We start from the raw sequence: 19,050 nt of genomic DNA, 5'->3' as shown, positions 1-19,050 counted from the left end.
CTCTGGACCAGCCACATGGGCTCCCTCCCATCTCTGCACAAGCATTTCCGCTGCAGTGGAGCAATTGGGAGAAAATCAGAAGCTCATGCAGAAAGAGAAGACGATGCATCTGAGACTTCCAATCACAGCCAGCACATGAGGAAAAAGAAACTAAAAATAGTTGGGAGTTCAAATGCTCAAAAAAGTGTATGCAGTTATCCTGGTGTACTTAGAAAACAAGGCATATACAATCATTTCCTTCAGAACTATTAATTATCAAGTGTTTCTAATATATAAAAGTCTAGAATATCAGCACATACCTTCCCTATCTACCACATGAACCTATATTATGTTTATGACTTCTCATCCCTCAATTCAATTCCTCTCCTCTACTCCAAAGAGGTAATTATTCTGAATGCTGCTTGTAAGCCCTGAGCATGCTTCTATTCATTCCTAATGCAAATGTGGACGATACACTCTCATGCACATCATTACATTTTGCATGGCTGATATGTCATAAACATATAATATGATTTTACATCTGACCGTGAAATATACCAATGTAGACTCCAGTGCTCTACGATACTCCACTAAAAACTACCGAAAGGTGCTCAGTCATTCTCCTACGATATATTGACTATTTCCTCTGAGAAGAAGGGGAATTATAATGTTACATAACCCTTCTTGATGGTATTTCCTTATCCACGTAAGCCGTGTCTTCTATAACATATATCCAGGGTCAAAACTGCCCATCTCTGTATGTCAGACATTACTAGACATTGCCAAATTGCTCTTTTAGAAGTTGTGCCAATATACCTGGCTGCCAGCAGCATGTTTGTGTCCTACTTATCTCGGCCCTGCCATCTGGATGGTTTCAGTCTGACTCCGGTGCAGGGCCTCAACGGCAGCTCTCTACCACGGATCCACGCCCGAGGCTCTGCAGCAGCTTTTTATCCCAAGCATCTGATGCTGTGCAGTATTTATTTTACTTTTTCATTCTAATCTGTTGTACAAGCAGAGCAGATGTGGGTGGGAGGTGGCCCCACATGAAGGGAGGGAACAGAAAAAAGACAAGCACAAGAGCTATGGGTTTTGTCTTCACAGAGTTTCTGGTGATGAAAGAAATGGTTGTTGGAACTCAGAGAAACGATAAAGCGGGATGACAGTGCCAGGCTGGTCTCTCTGAACTTAAAGGTAGTCTCAGGGTCTCTGTGGCCTTCTGCCCATGGTGTGTGTGTGTGTCTTGTTCTCTCACTCAGTCTTTCTCCCCTCTCCTCTCTAATGTCCTTATCTATGTAAAGCCCAGATCCTCTAGCAGATCACTGGGCAGGAAGAAAGTCTAGAATTGACACCACATGCCATATTCATAGCCCAGGCAAACTACAGCCTAGGCTGCTGTCTGTTCTTGGGCCTGTTTATCAACCCTAAAAATCTGTTTTATTCAGGATAGCTTAGTGGTAGACTATCTGCATGCCATCAGGCCCTGGGTTGAATTCCTCGTGCTGAAAACAATACACAAATACTGCACTCAAGGCTGGGGAGATGGCTCAGAGGTTAGGGTCTGCCACACAAGTGTGAGAACCTAAGGTCAGATCCCCAGAATCCTATAAATGCTGCCCACCTGTCATTTCTGTCTCTAGCTGGCAAGCTCTGGGTCTTCTGAGACAACCTACTGGAATGAAAAATGTATGCATCAACCTAAGAGCAAGCACTCATACACACATACACAAGGTAAAGATATGTATACATACCCAAGCATCGTGCACACACGCGCACACACAGTCAAGGGTGGGGGGACTATCTCCTCCTCCTCTAAAACTGAACATAGCCCCCACTTCCTTCTCCCATGAAGGGAGTACTTAAGTTCCACCTCTTGGCCTGTCTTTGATTTTACACTCTGTGAGTCCAGATGCTTGCACGGTATCAACTGTGTGTGGCCCTTCTGGTAATCTGCTGTCCATCCCTTTCTCTCTATTGGAAGGCTCAGTTATTGTGCTGTTGGAGGATAGGGAGGGCCTTCTTTTTGCGTGCACGCATCTGCACCACAGCCGGCGGAGTCCAGACGTCCTCTCCCACATACTGAGTGATCCTGGACCATCTCAAACGCGTGCAATAAGCCAGAAGCTAACATTGATTAGCATTCCCTATTACACAGAACTGTAACTCTCTGCACAGACTCTTGTCTGTAAGGACCAGGAGGTACGTGAAGTTCACAGGGTATTTAAAGAAAACTGTAAAAGAGTCAACTTCCCTTTCTCAGAGTGAAGAGAGTTTTTAAAAATAGTTTATTTCTCATGGGCATATTAACCACACTGAGGGCAGGCCCCAGTCAGCACAAAATGAACTCAATGGTATTTTTGTAGACTTCTTCTCTCATATGGGTTTTTTTTTTGGACTTTATTTTTATTTTTGGCTCCCTAGACTTTTGCTTGTACATTGTAGACTCTGCTTTTGTGCTTTTATGGGCTTACTTTTTGCATGTGTGTGTGTGTGTGTGTTTCTAGGTTGTTTTTTTTGCCTGTTTTTTTTTTTTTTTTTTTTTTTTTTTGCCTGTTTTCTAAAGAGAGAGAGAAGAAAGGGGTGTGGAGGTAGGTGGGTAGGGAGGTAGGGAGAAGCTAGAAGGAGTTGGGGAAGTAGAAACCATGATCAGGACTACTGTATGAAAAACAATTACCTTCATTAAAAACATAAATAATTATAAAATTTACCACAAATATATGATATTATTAGGTTCTGAATATCCTTTTAAACGATTCACTTCTAGATTTTTAAGAATTTTTAGTTTCTTTTAATTTATTTTTTAAGGAGCCTACATTTTAAGGTTTTTTTTTTCCTATGATTTCTTTTTGAGAATTCAATGCCAATATAAATTGCTGCCTCTAACACTGAGGAGCAAATGAAAACGAAGTAGAGGGAGAGGCTTCATTTATCTTATTTGCCTCTTTCATGATAACCCGTTTTAAATGGTTGCTTTTGTTCACTGCAGCTCTCCTTTCTGGTGGGAGACAGTGGGAACAGCCAGGTCACACTTAGTGTAAACTACAACATAGAGAAATAAAGTTAAGCAGCAACTGCCCCCCCTCCCACAGGCACCCCCTTTTCTCGGTAACAGAACTTCTGAGGACTTAGGAAATTTTTGAGGCTGCAGCAACTGCCCTCTATTATTACTACCCTTTGCAACCAGACTGCCTTGTTAGAAACTGCCTAAATACGGAATCTGGCTGTGATGACAAGCGTTCAAACCCCAGCACCCACATTAAAAAATAAAAATAAAAGACAGGTGTGTTGGTGGGCAATCGTAATCTCGGCATTTAGGAAAAAAAATGGACAGGATAATTTCTGGAGCTTGCCAGACAGCCAGCCTAGGTGACTTGGCAAGCTGCCTCTCAATGAGAGACCTGTCTTAATTTTATTTTTCTTTTAATTAAAGTTTCCTGACAGCGTCTTCTGTCCTCCACACACATAATTACAACCTAATATTTCTCTGGTATTTGTCAAAGATGTAAAAAAAAAAACACACTGGAGAAAAGACAGCAGCTTCAGCATCCAGTGCTGAAAATACTGGACAGCCACAGGTAGGAAAATGAGACTGGACTCTTATCTATCACACTGCACAAAAACCAATTCCAATGGATGAAAGACCTCAATGCAAAACCCAGAAAGAGTCTGATCCCAAAACAAACAAACAAACAAACAAAAAGACCAAGAATAAACAATCCCACTCTTGATAATATAACAAAAGCAGAAAACAAAACAGGTACAAATCAACACACAGTAAGACAAAGGTTGAATCTGAAAGAAAATTAAGTAGAGGTTTCTCAAATGATTATTCCAGGTAAAACAAACAAACAAAAAACAGATATAGGCCAAGCAGGTGTGATCTTAGGACTGAGCTGGGCAGTGCCTCTCACGGCCAGAACAATGATCACCTGGCAGGCAGTTAAATGTGTTTGCTTGATGAAACTGTGCAGGCCATCCAGAGAAAGCAACGTTGTTTATGCCTTAGCAGTTCAGATAAAGGCAAGCTGTTACTGAGATTTTTCCATAGATTTTTAACTGGATGCCCTGATATAATTTCTAAGCCATGTTCTGGATTCTAAGGCTCTGTCTCCCAAGGTTGACTCTGATTTAGAAACTGGAAACTGGAGATGAAAAAAAGGCATCATGAAGCTCACTGCAGGTTTCACAAATGAAATGAGTGATCTCAGACCCAGCACTTTACAGTAAGCTTTTCAAAGAATGGCACAGTGTGAAATCACCTGCTTGGCAGTGCCCTCCATCAGTTTTTTTGCTGTTTCTGAGATAGGTTCTCACTACGTAGCCCTGGCTGTCCCAGAGATCACTGCGTAGATCAATCAGGCTAGCCTGGACCTCACAGAGAAGTGCTGCCTGTGCCTCCCGAGTGCTGGGAATAAAGCTGTGTGGCACCGCACCTCTCATGGCAAGAGCCTTTCAGTCAACTGTTTTACAGAAAGCAAAGTTCCTGTTGTCTTCTCCCGTCCTAGTTGAAATGATGTGCACAGTTTTCTGGGACATGCAGTGAGTCGTTCTACCGAAAGCACTTTCAAGAAGCAAGCATACTCTTAGAGCACAGTGAGGTCCCCAGTGGTCTGCTTAGGCCGGGCATATCTCGTGAGCTTTTTTTCTCAAAGGTCTAGACTGATGACTGCTGTTTTGTCAGTTTTGTTACTGTAGGATGATTGTTTTATTTTTGGCATTTTGAGACAGGATCTCTTTTATGTAGCACAGGCCAACCTAGAACTCAAAATCCTCCTGTCTCAAGATCTTTGTTTTTTAGCTTATTTTTATTTTAATTAATACTTATTTATTTTAATTATATATTAAGGGCTGAGATTCAGGCATACGTCACCATGAGCACTGTTGATGACTTCTTATTGACATATCCTTACTGGATGACATTTGACCTGGAACTCAGAAGCCCACACAAAGTGTCTCTACGTGTTTGTGATCACATTTTTCTATTAAGTTAGACAGACCTCACAAGGTAATCCCACTAACAAAAATAACTTTTCACAGAGGCACCTAAGATGCTCTGGATGACAGAAACGCCTCTCTCACTGCCGGTGTTTAAGCTAAATGCTGAGTGAACGAGGGCGTACCTTCAGGGACTGAAGAGAGTCGGAGTTGGTATCACAGTAGAGGATGATGTTGTTGGCCATACTGAAGCTTTCTCTCACCCCAAGATGGTAAAACAAGGATGGCTGCCGGAAGGCATCGCTCATCTCCACCACAGCAATATCTGCAAGCAGAAAAGAAAGTCGCTAAAAGATGACGTCCATACCCTGCCCGCCGTGTCTCAGTAACTCAGTACTCAAAGGAGGGAATGAGGAAAGGAAAGGGCTTTCCCTCTTTGTTTACCACTGAACTTTGAAGCCAGGTCTACCCAAAGCGGGTTTTAACAAGAAAGGAATCAAACAAATATTGCAAATCACGAGAAGCCTGCAATGGTGAGAAGCAGCAGCCGAGGCTCTGTTAAATTTCAATGTTATAACAAGGTGAGTTTACAGGTTGAAAGAAAACTTTTAACACATCCATAGAATATCGCAGTCACAAACATAAGTTTTTTAAAAAATATATATATATATAAATTCATTAGTGAGTCCATAATTATCTTTAAAATTAGTTATTAATTATCATATGGTCAGTTCATGGCAATTATTATCAATAAACTACACTTAAGGTATAAAAAATATGACTAAGAAGAACAATATAATCACAGATGCAAATACTCCAAAATTCAATGACACCTTGCGTCAGGTAACAAAAACCCGTACCAGAAACAAAAATTACATCATAGGAATAAAACTGAGATTACTTTTCAACTCATTTGTGCATATAAATAAAAATTTATAGGAGAAACTATAAATTGATATAAACTATAATGTGATGTTCCTAACCTGGGGGATGGGGCGAACAGGGATGAAACTGAATTGGAGATGAGAGGCTAAAAGAAGAAGGAGGCAGAAGGACACATGACATGAAAGTGTAAAGGCAGTTGGGGGGGGGGGGCGGTCCTGGCACGGGGAAGGGGAATGGGGGAGAAGCAGGGAAGACAATCAGTACAAACAAACTTCACTTGAAGATTCTCATACCGACACCTAATATTTTTATGCTGATAAAAATGTAAAAGAATGGTTATATATGTCCTCACAGAATAATAAAGTTGTCTACTACACACATATGTTGACAATTTCAAGCATATTATGTAGCCACCAAAAACCATAAGGTAGAAAACTGCTTAGAAATGGAGGGAAAATCAAATTTTAATGCATTAGAAGATAACACAGATATTCTATAGGTATATTCATGTAAATAAAAAAGCAGCCAGCAGATAAAAAACTCAAGTGACAACACATGCTGGAGAGGTTGTGGAGAAAGGGGAACCCTCCTCCATTGCTGGTGGGAATGTAAACTTGTACAACCACTATGGAAATCACATGGCCCTTTCTCAGACAATCAGGAATAGCGCTTCCTCAAGATCCAGCTATCCTAGGCATATATCCAAAAGATGCTCAAGTACACAACAAGGACATTTGCTCAACCATGTTTGCAGCAGCTTTATTCGTAACAGCCAGAACCTAGAAACAACCCAGATGTCCCTAGGTTGAGGAATTGATATAGAAATTGTGGTACTTTTACACAATGGAATACTACTCAGCAATCAAAAGCAAGGAAATCATGAAATTTGCAGGCAAATGGTGGGATTTAGAAAAGATCATCCTGAGAGAAAGACACACACAGTATACACTCATTTATAAGTGGACACTAGACCTATAAGATAGGATAAACATACGAAAATCTATACATCTAAAGAAGCTAAACAAGAAGGAGGACACAGGGTAAGATGATCAATCCTCACTTAGAAAGACAAATGGGATGAACATTGGAAGTAGGAGAAAACAAGTAACAGGACAGGAGCCTACCACAGAGGGCTTCTGAAAGACTCTACCTAGCAGAGTATCAAAGCAGATGCTGAGACTTATAACCAAACCCTGGGCAGAGTGCAGGGAACCATATGAAAGAAGGGGGAGTTAGTATGATCTGGAAAGTTCAGGAGCTCCAAGGACCAAATATATCAGGGCACAGGAGTCTTTTCTTAGACTGATTCTCCAATCAAGGACCATGTATGGATATAACCTAGAACCCCTACTTGGATGGAGCCCATGGAAGCTCAGTATCCAAGTAGGTACCCTAGTAAGGGGAACAGGGACTGTCTCTGATGTGAACTCAGTGGCTGACTCTTTGACCTCTCCACCCCTGGAGGGAGGAGCAGCCTTACCAGGCCACAGAGGAGGAGGAGGACATTGCAGCCAGTCCTGAAGAGACCTGATAAACTAAGGTCAGATGGAAGGGGAGGAGGACCTCCCTGATCAGTGGACTTAGAGAAGGACAGGGAGGAGATGAGGAAGGGAAGGTGGGATTGGAAGGGAATGAAGGAGGGGGCTACAGCTGGGATACAAAGTAAATAAAGTGTGATTAATATAAAAAAATAAAAATTTAATAATAAAAGGCAGCCAGCAATGTACATACCACAGAGTAACAGTGAAGATGATTTTGCTTTTCTTCTTATGCTCCCTATCACTTCTCACCGTGTTTCTTACGAACAATGATTTGTAGGTTAGAAATTCACCGTGACTGAAGGTAAGACAGGAATAAGGTTCTGTTTCTTATTTCCTCAGTGCTGGGGCTAGAACCCAGGCCTTCAAACAGGCAGACTCTGACTTACCTAATGAGTTGAAATAGTAAGTCAGACCCAACAGAAGTAAAAGACACAGATTTACTGATGAACAACTTGCTTCCAGAAGCAAGGTCCATGCATGGAGAAGACCTAGACCCCTGCTCAGATGTAGCCAATAGGCAGCTCAGTCTTCATGTGGGTTCCCTAGTAAGGGGAGCAGGGCTGTCTCTGACATGGACTCTGTTGTCTGTTCTTTGGTCACTTCCCCCTGGTAGGGGGTCCCTGCCAGGCCACAGAGGCAGAGGATGCAGACAGTCCTGAGAAGACTTGATAGGCTAGGGTCAGATAGCAGGTGAGGAGTCCCTTTCTGTGGACTAGGAGAGGGAGATAGGGGGAAAGAGGAAGGGGCTACAGTCTGGATATAAAGTGAATAAGTTATAAAAAATAAATTTATAAAACAACAAAAGAAGAAAGATTTGTTTCCAAATGCCCCTCCTTCAAAGCTAACACTGACTGCAAGAACCATAAATCATACCTTTTTGTGGGGGGGGTTCTAACATTTACAAATCAAAAATCAACTCGAGAACAAAATAGATCAGTGAATTCCACTCATTCAGCCATCTTCCTCATGCCAGGACAAGGCTTCTGTCTCCCCTAGGTACTAGCACTCAACAGTCAATCATACAACTGTAAAACAGAGAGAGAGCCTGCAACAGGGCTAAAAGGAGCCAGACAGAATAGGGAATGATGAGAAGTAAGAGATTTGGGGGCAGGGAGAAGCAAGGTGAGTTACAGCAACAGATAGGGAAGAAAGCTTCCAGAGAGAATCTGGGATTTGATGCTAAAATGAAATGAAAACACAGTGGATGACCTGAGGAACTAGATATTACTGATAAATGATGTAAGTAAATGGGGTCTATTCATTAGATCCCAACACTGAAGGAGGAAGAGATCGAGCTGGGGATAATATCCAGGATATAAAAAAGTACTCATTGGTCAAGTTTTAAAACCCAGTGATATAATATAGCAACTCCGAAGCAGTTTCACCTTTTCCCATTTTAAATCCAGATGGGCAACTTTGAGTTCTGTGCCATACAGAATACTCCCCTCCCTCTAGCTTCTCCTCTCAGGTTGTCCTTCTGCAGTTAATGCTCCCAGACACTGCCATGCCCTGGTGACCGCCGTCTGGTTACTGTCCCTACAGTGCTGCCTTTTCCAGAACAAAATGAATCATACAGTTCAGACCATCTTGGGTTTGGCTCCCGTCACCTAGCAAGAGGCATCTGAGATTCATCCCTCCATGTCTGTTCACTGGTTACAGGACATCTGGATGGTCTCCAGTGGGAAAACAAACAAAGGTGCTATTCTTGTAATACAAGACTTTCTACAGATGTGTTTCTATTTGCCTTGGACAAACACCCAGAAATTTGGGCCATATGGTAAATATATGTGCTAACTTAGTAGGAAAAATGGCAAACTTTGTAGCTTGTCTTTGCTACTTTGTAGGTTCTTCTTTTTCCCACACTTTATCCCCCTCCCCCACACACAATTCACTCCCTGTTACTAGATAGAAGAGAAAGGGTAGAGGGAAGGGAGAGACAGAGACAGAGAGATCCTTGAATTTCTGTCTTCTCTGCTTTTGGTAGTTGGTCTTTTAGTTCTTTTTCCCACCCTTTACCCCCTGGTTTCAGCCCATATCACTGGATAGGAAAAAAAGAAGGAGGGAGGGAGGGAGGGAGGGAGGGAGGGAGGGAGGGAGGGAGGGAGGGAGAGACAGAGAGAGATATCCTTGAATCTAATTTCTTTCTGCCTGTTTCTTCTTTGATTAGAACTACTAACAAACAGCAACCAACTCCCCCTCCCTCCCTTAATGACCAACAACCACCAATCCCACCTCCTGGGGCCCTAGCATTTAGAAACCTTCTGAAAATTTCCCAGAATTCAAAGTGTCACACAATTACAGAAGGTATCTGCAAGCTGGCAAAACCACACTTCTGCTAGAGTGCCCAGGCAAATCATAGTCAGCCGCTGTGAAGCAGCCGCACATCCCACACCTGGGATTAAAATGAAAACATTTTTATTTCTGTGTTTGTTGTTTTGTTTAAAAAGAAATTCAGAATTTTCACTACAAAAGTAGCTGTACTTGGGAGGCAAATACATCACAAATGGCAAGCAAACTGCCCCAGTCTTCAATAATCCGACCCCGACTACTTGAAGACTGACCCAGGGACTCCAAATGCCGTATGTAAACATTAGAGCCTAACTCCTAATGATTCCTGGTGCCTCACTCCAAATGTCCAGTCTCAAGAAAGACAAACAGTGTTACGGAATGTACTACCTAACCAGACAGTAAGCCCCACACCTGTTATCCTTAAACACTGGCCTCACACATACGTCCCATGAAGTAAGACCAAGTGTGGTGGTCTGAATGAGAATGACACCACCCCCACCCCAGGCTCATATGTTTGAACGCTTGCAAGTCCACAGTTAGCGGCACTATCTGGGAAGAATTAGGAGGTGTGGCCTGATTGGAGGAGCTGAATCACTGGAGGCGGGCTTTTAAAAGCCCAAGCCAGGCCCAGTGTCTCTCTCTCTCTCTCTCTCTCTCTCTCTCTCTCGGACTGCTTGTGGATCAGTATGTAAACTCTCAGATACTGCTCCAGTCCCACCTGCCGCCTTGCTCCCCACCACGACAGCCGAGGACTAACCCTCTGAAACTGTAAGCAAGTCCCTCCCCCTCAACAAATGCTTCCTTTCACAAGTGGCCTTGACCACTGTCTTAGTTACTGCTCTACTGCTGTGATGAGACCCCATTACCAAGGCAGCTCTTGAAAGAAGAGCATTTAACAGGGAACTTACTTAAAGTTTCAGAAGTTTAGTCCATCATCATCACGGCAGGGAGCATGGAGGACAGAGGCAGGTGTTGGAACAGTAGCTAAGAGCTTCACATCCTGATCGAGAAAGACAGAGAGAGAGAGAGAGAGAGAGAGAGAGAGAGAGAGAAACAGAGACAGTGACAGAGAGAGAGAGAGAGAAACAGAGACAGAGACAGAGACAAAGACAGAGAGATAGGACTGGGCCTGGATCTGGAACGGGCTTTTAAAACCTCAAAGCCCACTCCCAGTATTTCTCCAACAAGGGTACATTTAGTTCTTCTAATCCTTTCAAACAGTTCTACTCCCTAGCAACTAAACATTCAAATATGTGAGCGTAAGAGGCCGTTCTTGTTCAAACCACCCAGCCATGGCAACAGAACAGTAAGTTTTCCTAACTGCTAAATCTCCTCTATTCCCTTAAGGAGGGAGAGTCTCTTTGAGGTTTCACCTACTATTGTTTCTGTGTCTCCTACTCTGTATCTTCTTAGAATCTCTGGCGTGTGCTCAAATGTCTGAGTGCAGGCCTGCTTGTGCCATGCACCTTCTACCGCGCTTAAGAGAGGGTCTCTTGTTTGGCAGTTCCCACACCTGGCAGGCCGGCCTGTGAGCTTTCCAGGGATTCTCCTGGCTCTACTCCCATCTCACTGTGGGGATGTTGGGCTCACAGGGCACAGCTCCCTAGCATGACTGCATCACACAGGTTCTGGGGACCCATAACTCTGGTCCTTACCCCTGAGAGAGAGCTCAGAGGACTCACCCGCTGAGTGCTCTCACCAGCTCCATACAGTCTTTACTAAAACCTTTCTACCAATTCTGCTCCCGAGCCTCTCATTCCCAGCACATTTTCCACTCTCTTCACCTCCGTTGACCTCTCTTCACTCTGGTGCTTGTAGCTGTCAGCTGAGCAGCAGCAACTGAAAATCTCAGGCTGGGACAGCTCTTGAGTGAGATCCAAACGCCTTGGAGCTGCGACAGTGGACTGCTGTCACCCATCACGTTAGGAGATAACAAGTTCTCACTCCCTTCAAGAGAGCCTTTCTTCCCTGAAGGACCCTCGCCAAGGCTACTCTTCAAAAGGGGCTTGAAGGAACTAGCGAAAGGAAGGCTGCCCAATTCAGCCCACAGGTTAAGGGAACACTCTTTTCCTGGGAGCCTCCTCACTCTCTGCATGGCACTGTGGCAGACACAGCTCATCTAGGAGGGATCTGCAGTAGCACCATGGGGATTCCCTCCTGCCCTGCCCCCCACTCCCTGTTTGACACTTGCTATGCTCTTCGCAGCTGCAGGATGTAGAACCTGTGGCTCATGGCGCGTTTGCTAACTGCGGTTTTCCTTTCCTCGCCAGACTCCCTGATCCAGGGGACCAATGAGCACCTGGGCTTTCTCCAGGTTAGCGAATCCTTTTCCCCTCACGACCGACTCGAAGCCAGTTTCAGTCTGTACCCTTCATGGTTCATACAACATGACCAATCAACCAGACAGGCTGAACTCTGGACTGAAATGAGATTTCACCTTCACAGGTTGGAAGGCCCCTCTTCCTCAGGGCAATCCCAGAAAGCAGGCACACCACAGTGAATGGGTTTCACTCCTGTTGCCCTCGGCAGACACTGTCAGGGTGAACACTGTTGCTTGCACGTGAAGGCACTTGCGCTGCGCCCTGGCCATGGGAGACCTGGTTGATCCTGAGACTGGGGCCAGTCCTCAGCAGCTGTTATATTTGCTTTCCCCTGTCAGTTTTACAATTCATTCGGTAGTGAACTGTAAAATTTCAGATGTCTTTATTTATTGTGCATACAGTGTTCTGCCTGCACGTGCACCTGCACGCTAGAAAAGGGCACCAGATCTCATTCTAGATGGTCGTGAGCCACCATGTGGCTGCCAGGAATTGAACCCAGGACCCCTGGAAGAGGAGGCAGTGCTCCTGACCGCTGAGCCATGTCTCCAGCCCCTCCTCCTAATTCTTTTTAACAACTGTAAATTAACAGCTATGAAAACACTGAGATTTGCTTTTATTAAATGTAAAGATCATTTTGGGTGAAATCATCAACTTAATATAGTGAGTCTCTGAACCTGTGATGCGGAACATCTCTCTAGGTTTTCTTTGATTATTTAATTAGTATTTTATACTTTTTATACATCAATCCTACACATAGCTTGTGAAATTATCATGTTTCAAATTTTGGGTGCTGCTGTAAATGACAAACTTTCGAAGTTTCTAATGCCCACTGTTTGTTGCTCGTTTGCAGCTCTCTAAAATGAAGTTGGATTACGCACGCTGACTTTTTGTTGGTATCTGATTTGAGTTTTCTACACAGTTGTAATTAACTATCACCTGTAATTAACAATGTTTTTGCTTCTTCCTGTCTAAAAATCTATGCTTTTGACATCTTTGGTTTGCTTTTTCCTTAGCCTGGGCTTCCAGCAATGTAGCACCTTCTAATAAGCTAGCTATCATCATCTAACTTGAACGAGATCTTCATGACAACCTTCTGACTTGGATGGGTAACTTCTCACAGGCAGGATACAAACAGGTGAAAAGGGTCCTCAGTGACCTGAGGGCATGCCAAGACTCTCAAGGATGACGTCACAGTGTACTAACATGATGTTCTGCACCTCTGGACACATGCTTACGGGAGGGGCAGGTCACACTGTGTGTCTCTCACATGGTCACGGTTCACTAATTATCAGGCACCAGATGCTTTCAAATATGAACTCAATGCACCTTCAGAACGGCCCTTGGTGATAATGAATCAGAGGCTGCATCTGCAAAGACTGACTAAAAGGCAGAAGCGCCAGGATTCCCATCTATGAATCTGGCTCCAGGGTCCACTCTCTTAGGCCTGCGCCTGCAGGAGATGGAAGTCCGTGAGCTTAAGAACACAAATGAGATGATGGAAGGAGACTTGAGGACCAAAGCCTACTCCTCCTGTCAGGTGATCCACAAGCCAATGCCATCTCCCTCCCTCTCTCTCCTTCCTTCCCTCCTCACCCCACAGATAGATTCTCACTATATAGCCCTGGCTGGCCGGGAACTCAGAGGGACCACTGTGCCTCTGCTTCTTCCTGAGTGCTGGGACTACAGGCATGGGCCACAGGGCCTGAGCAAGTACTTTTACTCACTGCCCAGGTGAGTTCTACATTAATAAAGCAAGTAAAACTGTCATGTTAAATAACCCAAGAAAAAGCCATTCATTTTAGGTTTAGACAAAAAACATAAAAATCTCTAAGACTTTTATTCAAGGCATACTTTGTTTCCTTGTCCCATCTTGGTTAATGTTAAATGGAGCATAAAATTAGGTTTAGTGGTAGGTTATTCAAACATAATGAAGTTCCAGGCAATAGCAAATCTGTTGAGGCCAACTGTACTTTCATCATCAAATAACATGATTCAGAGTATGTGGGGTTTGCTTTTCTCTTCTTTAATTGAATTTTCCTTTCATGACACAGTATCTGTTAGTTAAACATCCCATGAATCACTGCTGCTTCTAAAAGCCAGAGCTGAAAAAAAATATTTAACCTCTCATTACTTTTTATCTATTCAATGCAAATGGATGTACGCATATGACATACATCTATCAGATCACTCATGGCAGAGCAAGAGGCCAAGTATCAATGCGGCTAGTACTCCACAGTCTATACATAGGGTGTTGCCCCCAAATGCCACAATCAGAAAGAGATTCCCAAGTTATCACACAGAACCACCCTGTCCAATCACAACTGGCTAATTTCCAAGGCAACTTATTAACACCAATTCAATCTGACAAACATCCTGAATGCCTATTACACACACAGCTCTGTTACCCGAGATGTGTAATCAAAGTTAAAAGAGAAAAATGGTTTTGCCTCCTTTGGGAGGGTTAGAGACACACACTGGCAAGTGCTGATAACAAGTGGAAGGTAGCTGGCACTGTGGAAAAATCAACAGGCCACCAGAGGTTAGAGCACTCAGTGCCGTGAGGACACGTTACGCACACCCACGTGACCCGGGCACTGTGTGCATGGGGAACTGGACAATGATGTGGCACGAAGAGTGGACAGAACCTAGCACTCCCAACGGATGAAGCCAGAACAGTTCCCTGATGAGCATGCCATCCCCCAAGTACGTGTGCCTTCAAGGTTCAACCAACCACACAGGCTGAAGCCAGGGTGAAATGAGGTTTCACCTCCACAGGCTGGAAGGCCAATGAGAGACCCTGTCTTTGATTCTTGGAAGAAATATCACCTGCATTCCATTGGTTTTCCCCATTTTATGAATAATTTGATGCGAGTTACAGCTAAACCATTGAAAATTTCTAAACTGTTACCCATGACCTGCAAGCAGTGCTCTACAAGGGTTCTGAAGACTTGCTAACTCCCCTTTCAAAAGTGACGAGCACATGATACTGGGAAACTACACAACTCCTGCGGCACATTGAGAATGTTGCAATTCCTGCTTGGAATTCTCAAGAAGGGTAAAAGAAGGATCCATTGCTGTTCTTTTAAAGTGTCAATCCCTCCTGCAAACCACTACCCACGCAGGTTCCACAGCATTGCTTCAGTCTTAGTCATTCCTTGCTTAACGTTATCGTGTATAATGATGTACATTTCTATCAACGTTATATGTTGGCCCACATTTGCATCATCTCCAACATGCATGATGAGTCACACAAGAAAAATTTCCCTCTCTACTCTCCTCCCTCCCTTCATCCCCCACCTCTCTCTGTCTCTCTCTGTCTCTCTCTCTGTGTTTATTCTGGGGACTGAAACTAGAACCTCAAGCATGCCAGTCAGACACCACCACTGGAGAACATCTCCATCACTGAATCACTCTTTTTAAGGATTTATTATTTTTATTTTATGTGCATGGGTGTTTTGCCTGGATTTATACACATACTGTGTGTGTGCATGTGCACACACTCCTGGTGCCAGTGGAGGGCAGAGATCGTGCTGAATCCCCCGGAGAAGGCGCTAAAGATGGCTGTACACTGCCATGTGGGTGCTGGGAACTGAACCTGGATCCTCTGCAAGAACAAGAGTTCTTGCCAGGCAAGCCATCTCTGCAGTCACCCACACTCAGTAATCCTTCTTATATTGCTAAAGAAGCACAAGCGTAATCTCCCCAACCTCGTCCTAAATTGCCTAGTTACTAACATTTTATCACGAGACTAAGATAGCTTGTTGCTGCTGTTGGTTTTTACCTGAGACGTGAGGCCCGGTATGGTGGGGGTCTGTCCCCTCCACAGGTAGCTTAGCTATAAACAGCCAGCCTGGCAAGCATGATGTCCTGAGTCGTATTCCCAGAATTCACACAAAAAGCCAGGTAGGATAGTACGCCTGTAATCCCAGAACTGGGAAGGCAGAGATAAGAGGATCCCTGGGGCTCGATGGACAGACAGGCTGTCTGAATCAGTGAGCCCCAGGTTCAGTGAACGGCCGTCTCAAAAATCATGGTGAACATCCGTTGAGGGAGAGACCTGCTGTTGATCTCTGACCTCCACAAACACAGACAAACATACACACACACAAACACACATACATGTATACAATAAAAATGGTACTAATGATAATAATAATAACTTCACACAACTATTAGGATTTTATGGGTTCTAAAGACAGAAAAGATTCTATGACTGCTCATCATCTGTAACCACTACTAGAAATGCTCATAGAAGGCCCTTTGAGCAATTTAACATAAAAGTATTTATGAAGAAAATATTAGTAAGTTGATATCTTATGGTTAAGACTTATGAGTCTTTCTCATAGAAATGATCTTGAAGTCAAATTTCCAGAAACATAAATAGAAAGCCAAGATAAATAGTTTTGCCTTGATTCTGTAGTCTACCTGTGCACATAAGTTTTAATGGGGAGAGTGTAGGATCAAAGCTATGCTTTGAGAGCATAAACCTACAGTCTATCACCTTGAATGACAGTCTTAAAAAAAAAAAAAAAGGCAAGGAACCATTTACAAATCATCCCAAAGAGAATGTGGCCCTATGATAAGGTAGGGAAAATATAGGGAGCAGTAGACTTCAGGGTTTGTGTGAATACAGGCAAAGAAAAATGAAAGATTATGATCTGAACCCAAATAGTTAAGGATGGTATTTTGGCATGAACCCAGAAAGGGACACAGGGCAGATGTTTGTGTGTGTGTGTGTGTATGTGTTTGTTTTTGTGTGTTTGTTTTTTGTTTTTGTTTTATTTTTTTGTTTTTGTGTTTTGTTTTGTTTTTTCAGAAACTGAGTTTAGATTGACACACACTAAATGGCCTATGTGTGTGTGTGTGTATGTGTATTGTTAGACTTTATATACATACTGATAGTTACCCTTGAATCTCAGCGGAAAGATCAGAATCAGAGGAGGAGTTTATGGCTCTGCAACAGGCCGTATCGGAAGCAATAGTGTAGAAGAGAGTGCCAAGTCGGCACTGTGAAGGCTTCTGAACTTGTGGAGGCTTCTGGCACTCAGGAAGCCCCTCCTCGCTGTGTGCCCCACGGAAGCACAGACACACACTAACCAGAAAGCATGCGATGGACACTCACAGCAGCCCTGAGTGTAAGCCACCAACAACAGTAAAAAGGGTGCAAGGTAAAAAGAGGGGAGGATGTCCGGCAGCGATAGTGTTAGAGTGACAATGACACCGTGGGAGGGGAGAAGAGGGCAAGGAAGGCTTTCTGGTGGGCATGCTGGTGAGTTTCCGCTTCTTCATCTAGGTGCTGGCTCCTTGGGCATGCTCAGTAGAGAAAACCAACTCATCTCTAGTTAATCATTTTACCGAGAAAGTTAAAACATTATCTTAGTCCTTGACCACTGTAACCACGTAACAAAAACTTTATGCCAGGAGACAACAGAAACTTACTCTGTATTGTGAAAGCTAAAGGCCTAATATCTAACCAGGGCTGTGTTGTGTGTGTGCATGTAGTGCTGAGCCGCCCTTTGCACCTCCTGTCAAGATATTTCGGGTGAGGTAACCCAAGATGATCTTATCCCATAATCCATAACACGCTCACATCTGCAAAGACCTTTTCACCACGTAAGTCAGTAGGAGAGGTTCTAGAACTTTGCTATACATAATGGGTTGGGTGAAGAACCTCACAGTTATTAGTCATTACATCTGACTAAGATCTTCTTTCTCAGTGTTGTGATAATAACGGCAGACTGAGAGATGACAGGAGGAATGAGATGGGTGTATGGGTGTAGTGGCACATGCCTGCAATCCTATAGTACTCAGGACAGGGTAGACCATAGCCATGAGTTCAAATGTGTGTGTGTGGCGGTGGGGGGGGAGTGAATCAAAAGCCCAAGGCCCCTTATAAGACAGGGAACATGCTAAACATCAGAGGTAGAAGCAAGATAATGAGGCTTCCTTGGTGGTACAAATGTTTATACCAACACCGCAAACTGCTGTTTTTCTCCTAGGAATTCTTACATTTCCTAAAGGTATTCGGCCTTGAATCGCCATAAATTCAGGTCTCTATAAACTCATTTCATGTAGTATATTACAGCCCTAAGTAATCAGTCAGTCTTAAGAGACTGGAAAGGCCAAGCAGTCTATTTTAAGAGTTCAGTGTGTTTTCAGTTGTAGCGGAAGTGTTATTGACATCATCAAAACCCCATCTTCAAGTATGCTTCAGCGAGGCCTCAAGCACACAGAGAACTCTGTGACTCTAAGAATCTTACCCAAGTCCTTCCACCCAAACAAGCACTGGCCTCAGTGAACTGGCAGCTCCCTTGGCTGCATGAAACTCCCCAACTGTAAGCAAAGCTCTGACTTTTCTGTGGATCTCGAGCAGAGCATTAGTCTCCATCCTTCTAGACATTAACACCGTCTCCGCAGACACAGCTGAGAGCAGCCAGGAAGACCCTTCACGTCACCCCACCACCAACATCACGGTCTTCTCCAGCAGAAGTAGCCATGGCAATTCCATCTGGTTTGACTATTTTGAGTGAAAAATTTTCCAGTCTTTGGTAAGGGAAAATATTCTCACTGTCATTTATGTGTGTTATGTTTATACGACACAGTGATCCAGTCACCACCAGTTCAGACTCTAGAAAAATATATGGAAAAAATTATCTGGTTTTATTTTTTTTTAATTATGAGGAAGAGGAGAAAGAACCCAGAAATTAAAAGACCGACTACAATGTACATGTTATTTGGATTCTACTAAAACAAACTACAAACTCATCAGCTTTGTGAAAATTAAAATTTTGAAATGGACAGAATATCTTACAACATTAAGAAAATAATTGTTTTAATGGTCAACAGCCTTGGCTGTTCTTCCAGAGGACCCAGTTTAATTCCTAGCACTTACAGGGCAGCTCAAAATTATCTGTATCTGCAGCCAAACGCCCTCTTCTGACCTCCAATGACACTGCATACATACAGTTCACAGACACACATACAGGTACAACACCCATTACACATAAAATAAAATGGCAAAAAAAATAAAAGAATTACTCTTAGTGTCACAAGGTACTGTGGCAGCAAGCCTTATCTTTTAGAAAACAAGTATGTAACAT

At 43.5% G+C, this 19,050-nt stretch overlaps 1 protein-coding gene across 3 annotated transcripts in view; it reads right to left on the bottom strand.

Moving 5' to 3' along the window:
- Map3k5 (mitogen-activated protein kinase kinase kinase 5) overlaps positions 1-19,050 on the bottom strand; it is a 189,191-nt gene that overhangs the window by 123,969 nt on the left and 46,172 nt on the right. For all 3 annotated transcript variants that reach the window (XM_060373479.1, XM_060373477.1, XM_060373478.1), the window contains exon 2: positions 5,100-5,239. In XM_060373479.1, coding sequence (XP_060229462.1) covers positions 5,100-5,239 — 140 coding nt within the window. The remainder of the gene's footprint in view (positions 1-5,099; positions 5,240-19,050) is intronic.

This window comes from Meriones unguiculatus, chromosome 20, assembly GCF_030254825.1.
Source record: "Meriones unguiculatus strain TT.TT164.6M chromosome 20, Bangor_MerUng_6.1, whole genome shotgun sequence".
NCBI classification, from domain to species: Eukaryota; Metazoa; Chordata; class Mammalia; order Rodentia; family Muridae; genus Meriones; species Meriones unguiculatus.
This window is presented reverse-complemented; position numbering and strand designations above follow the sequence as displayed.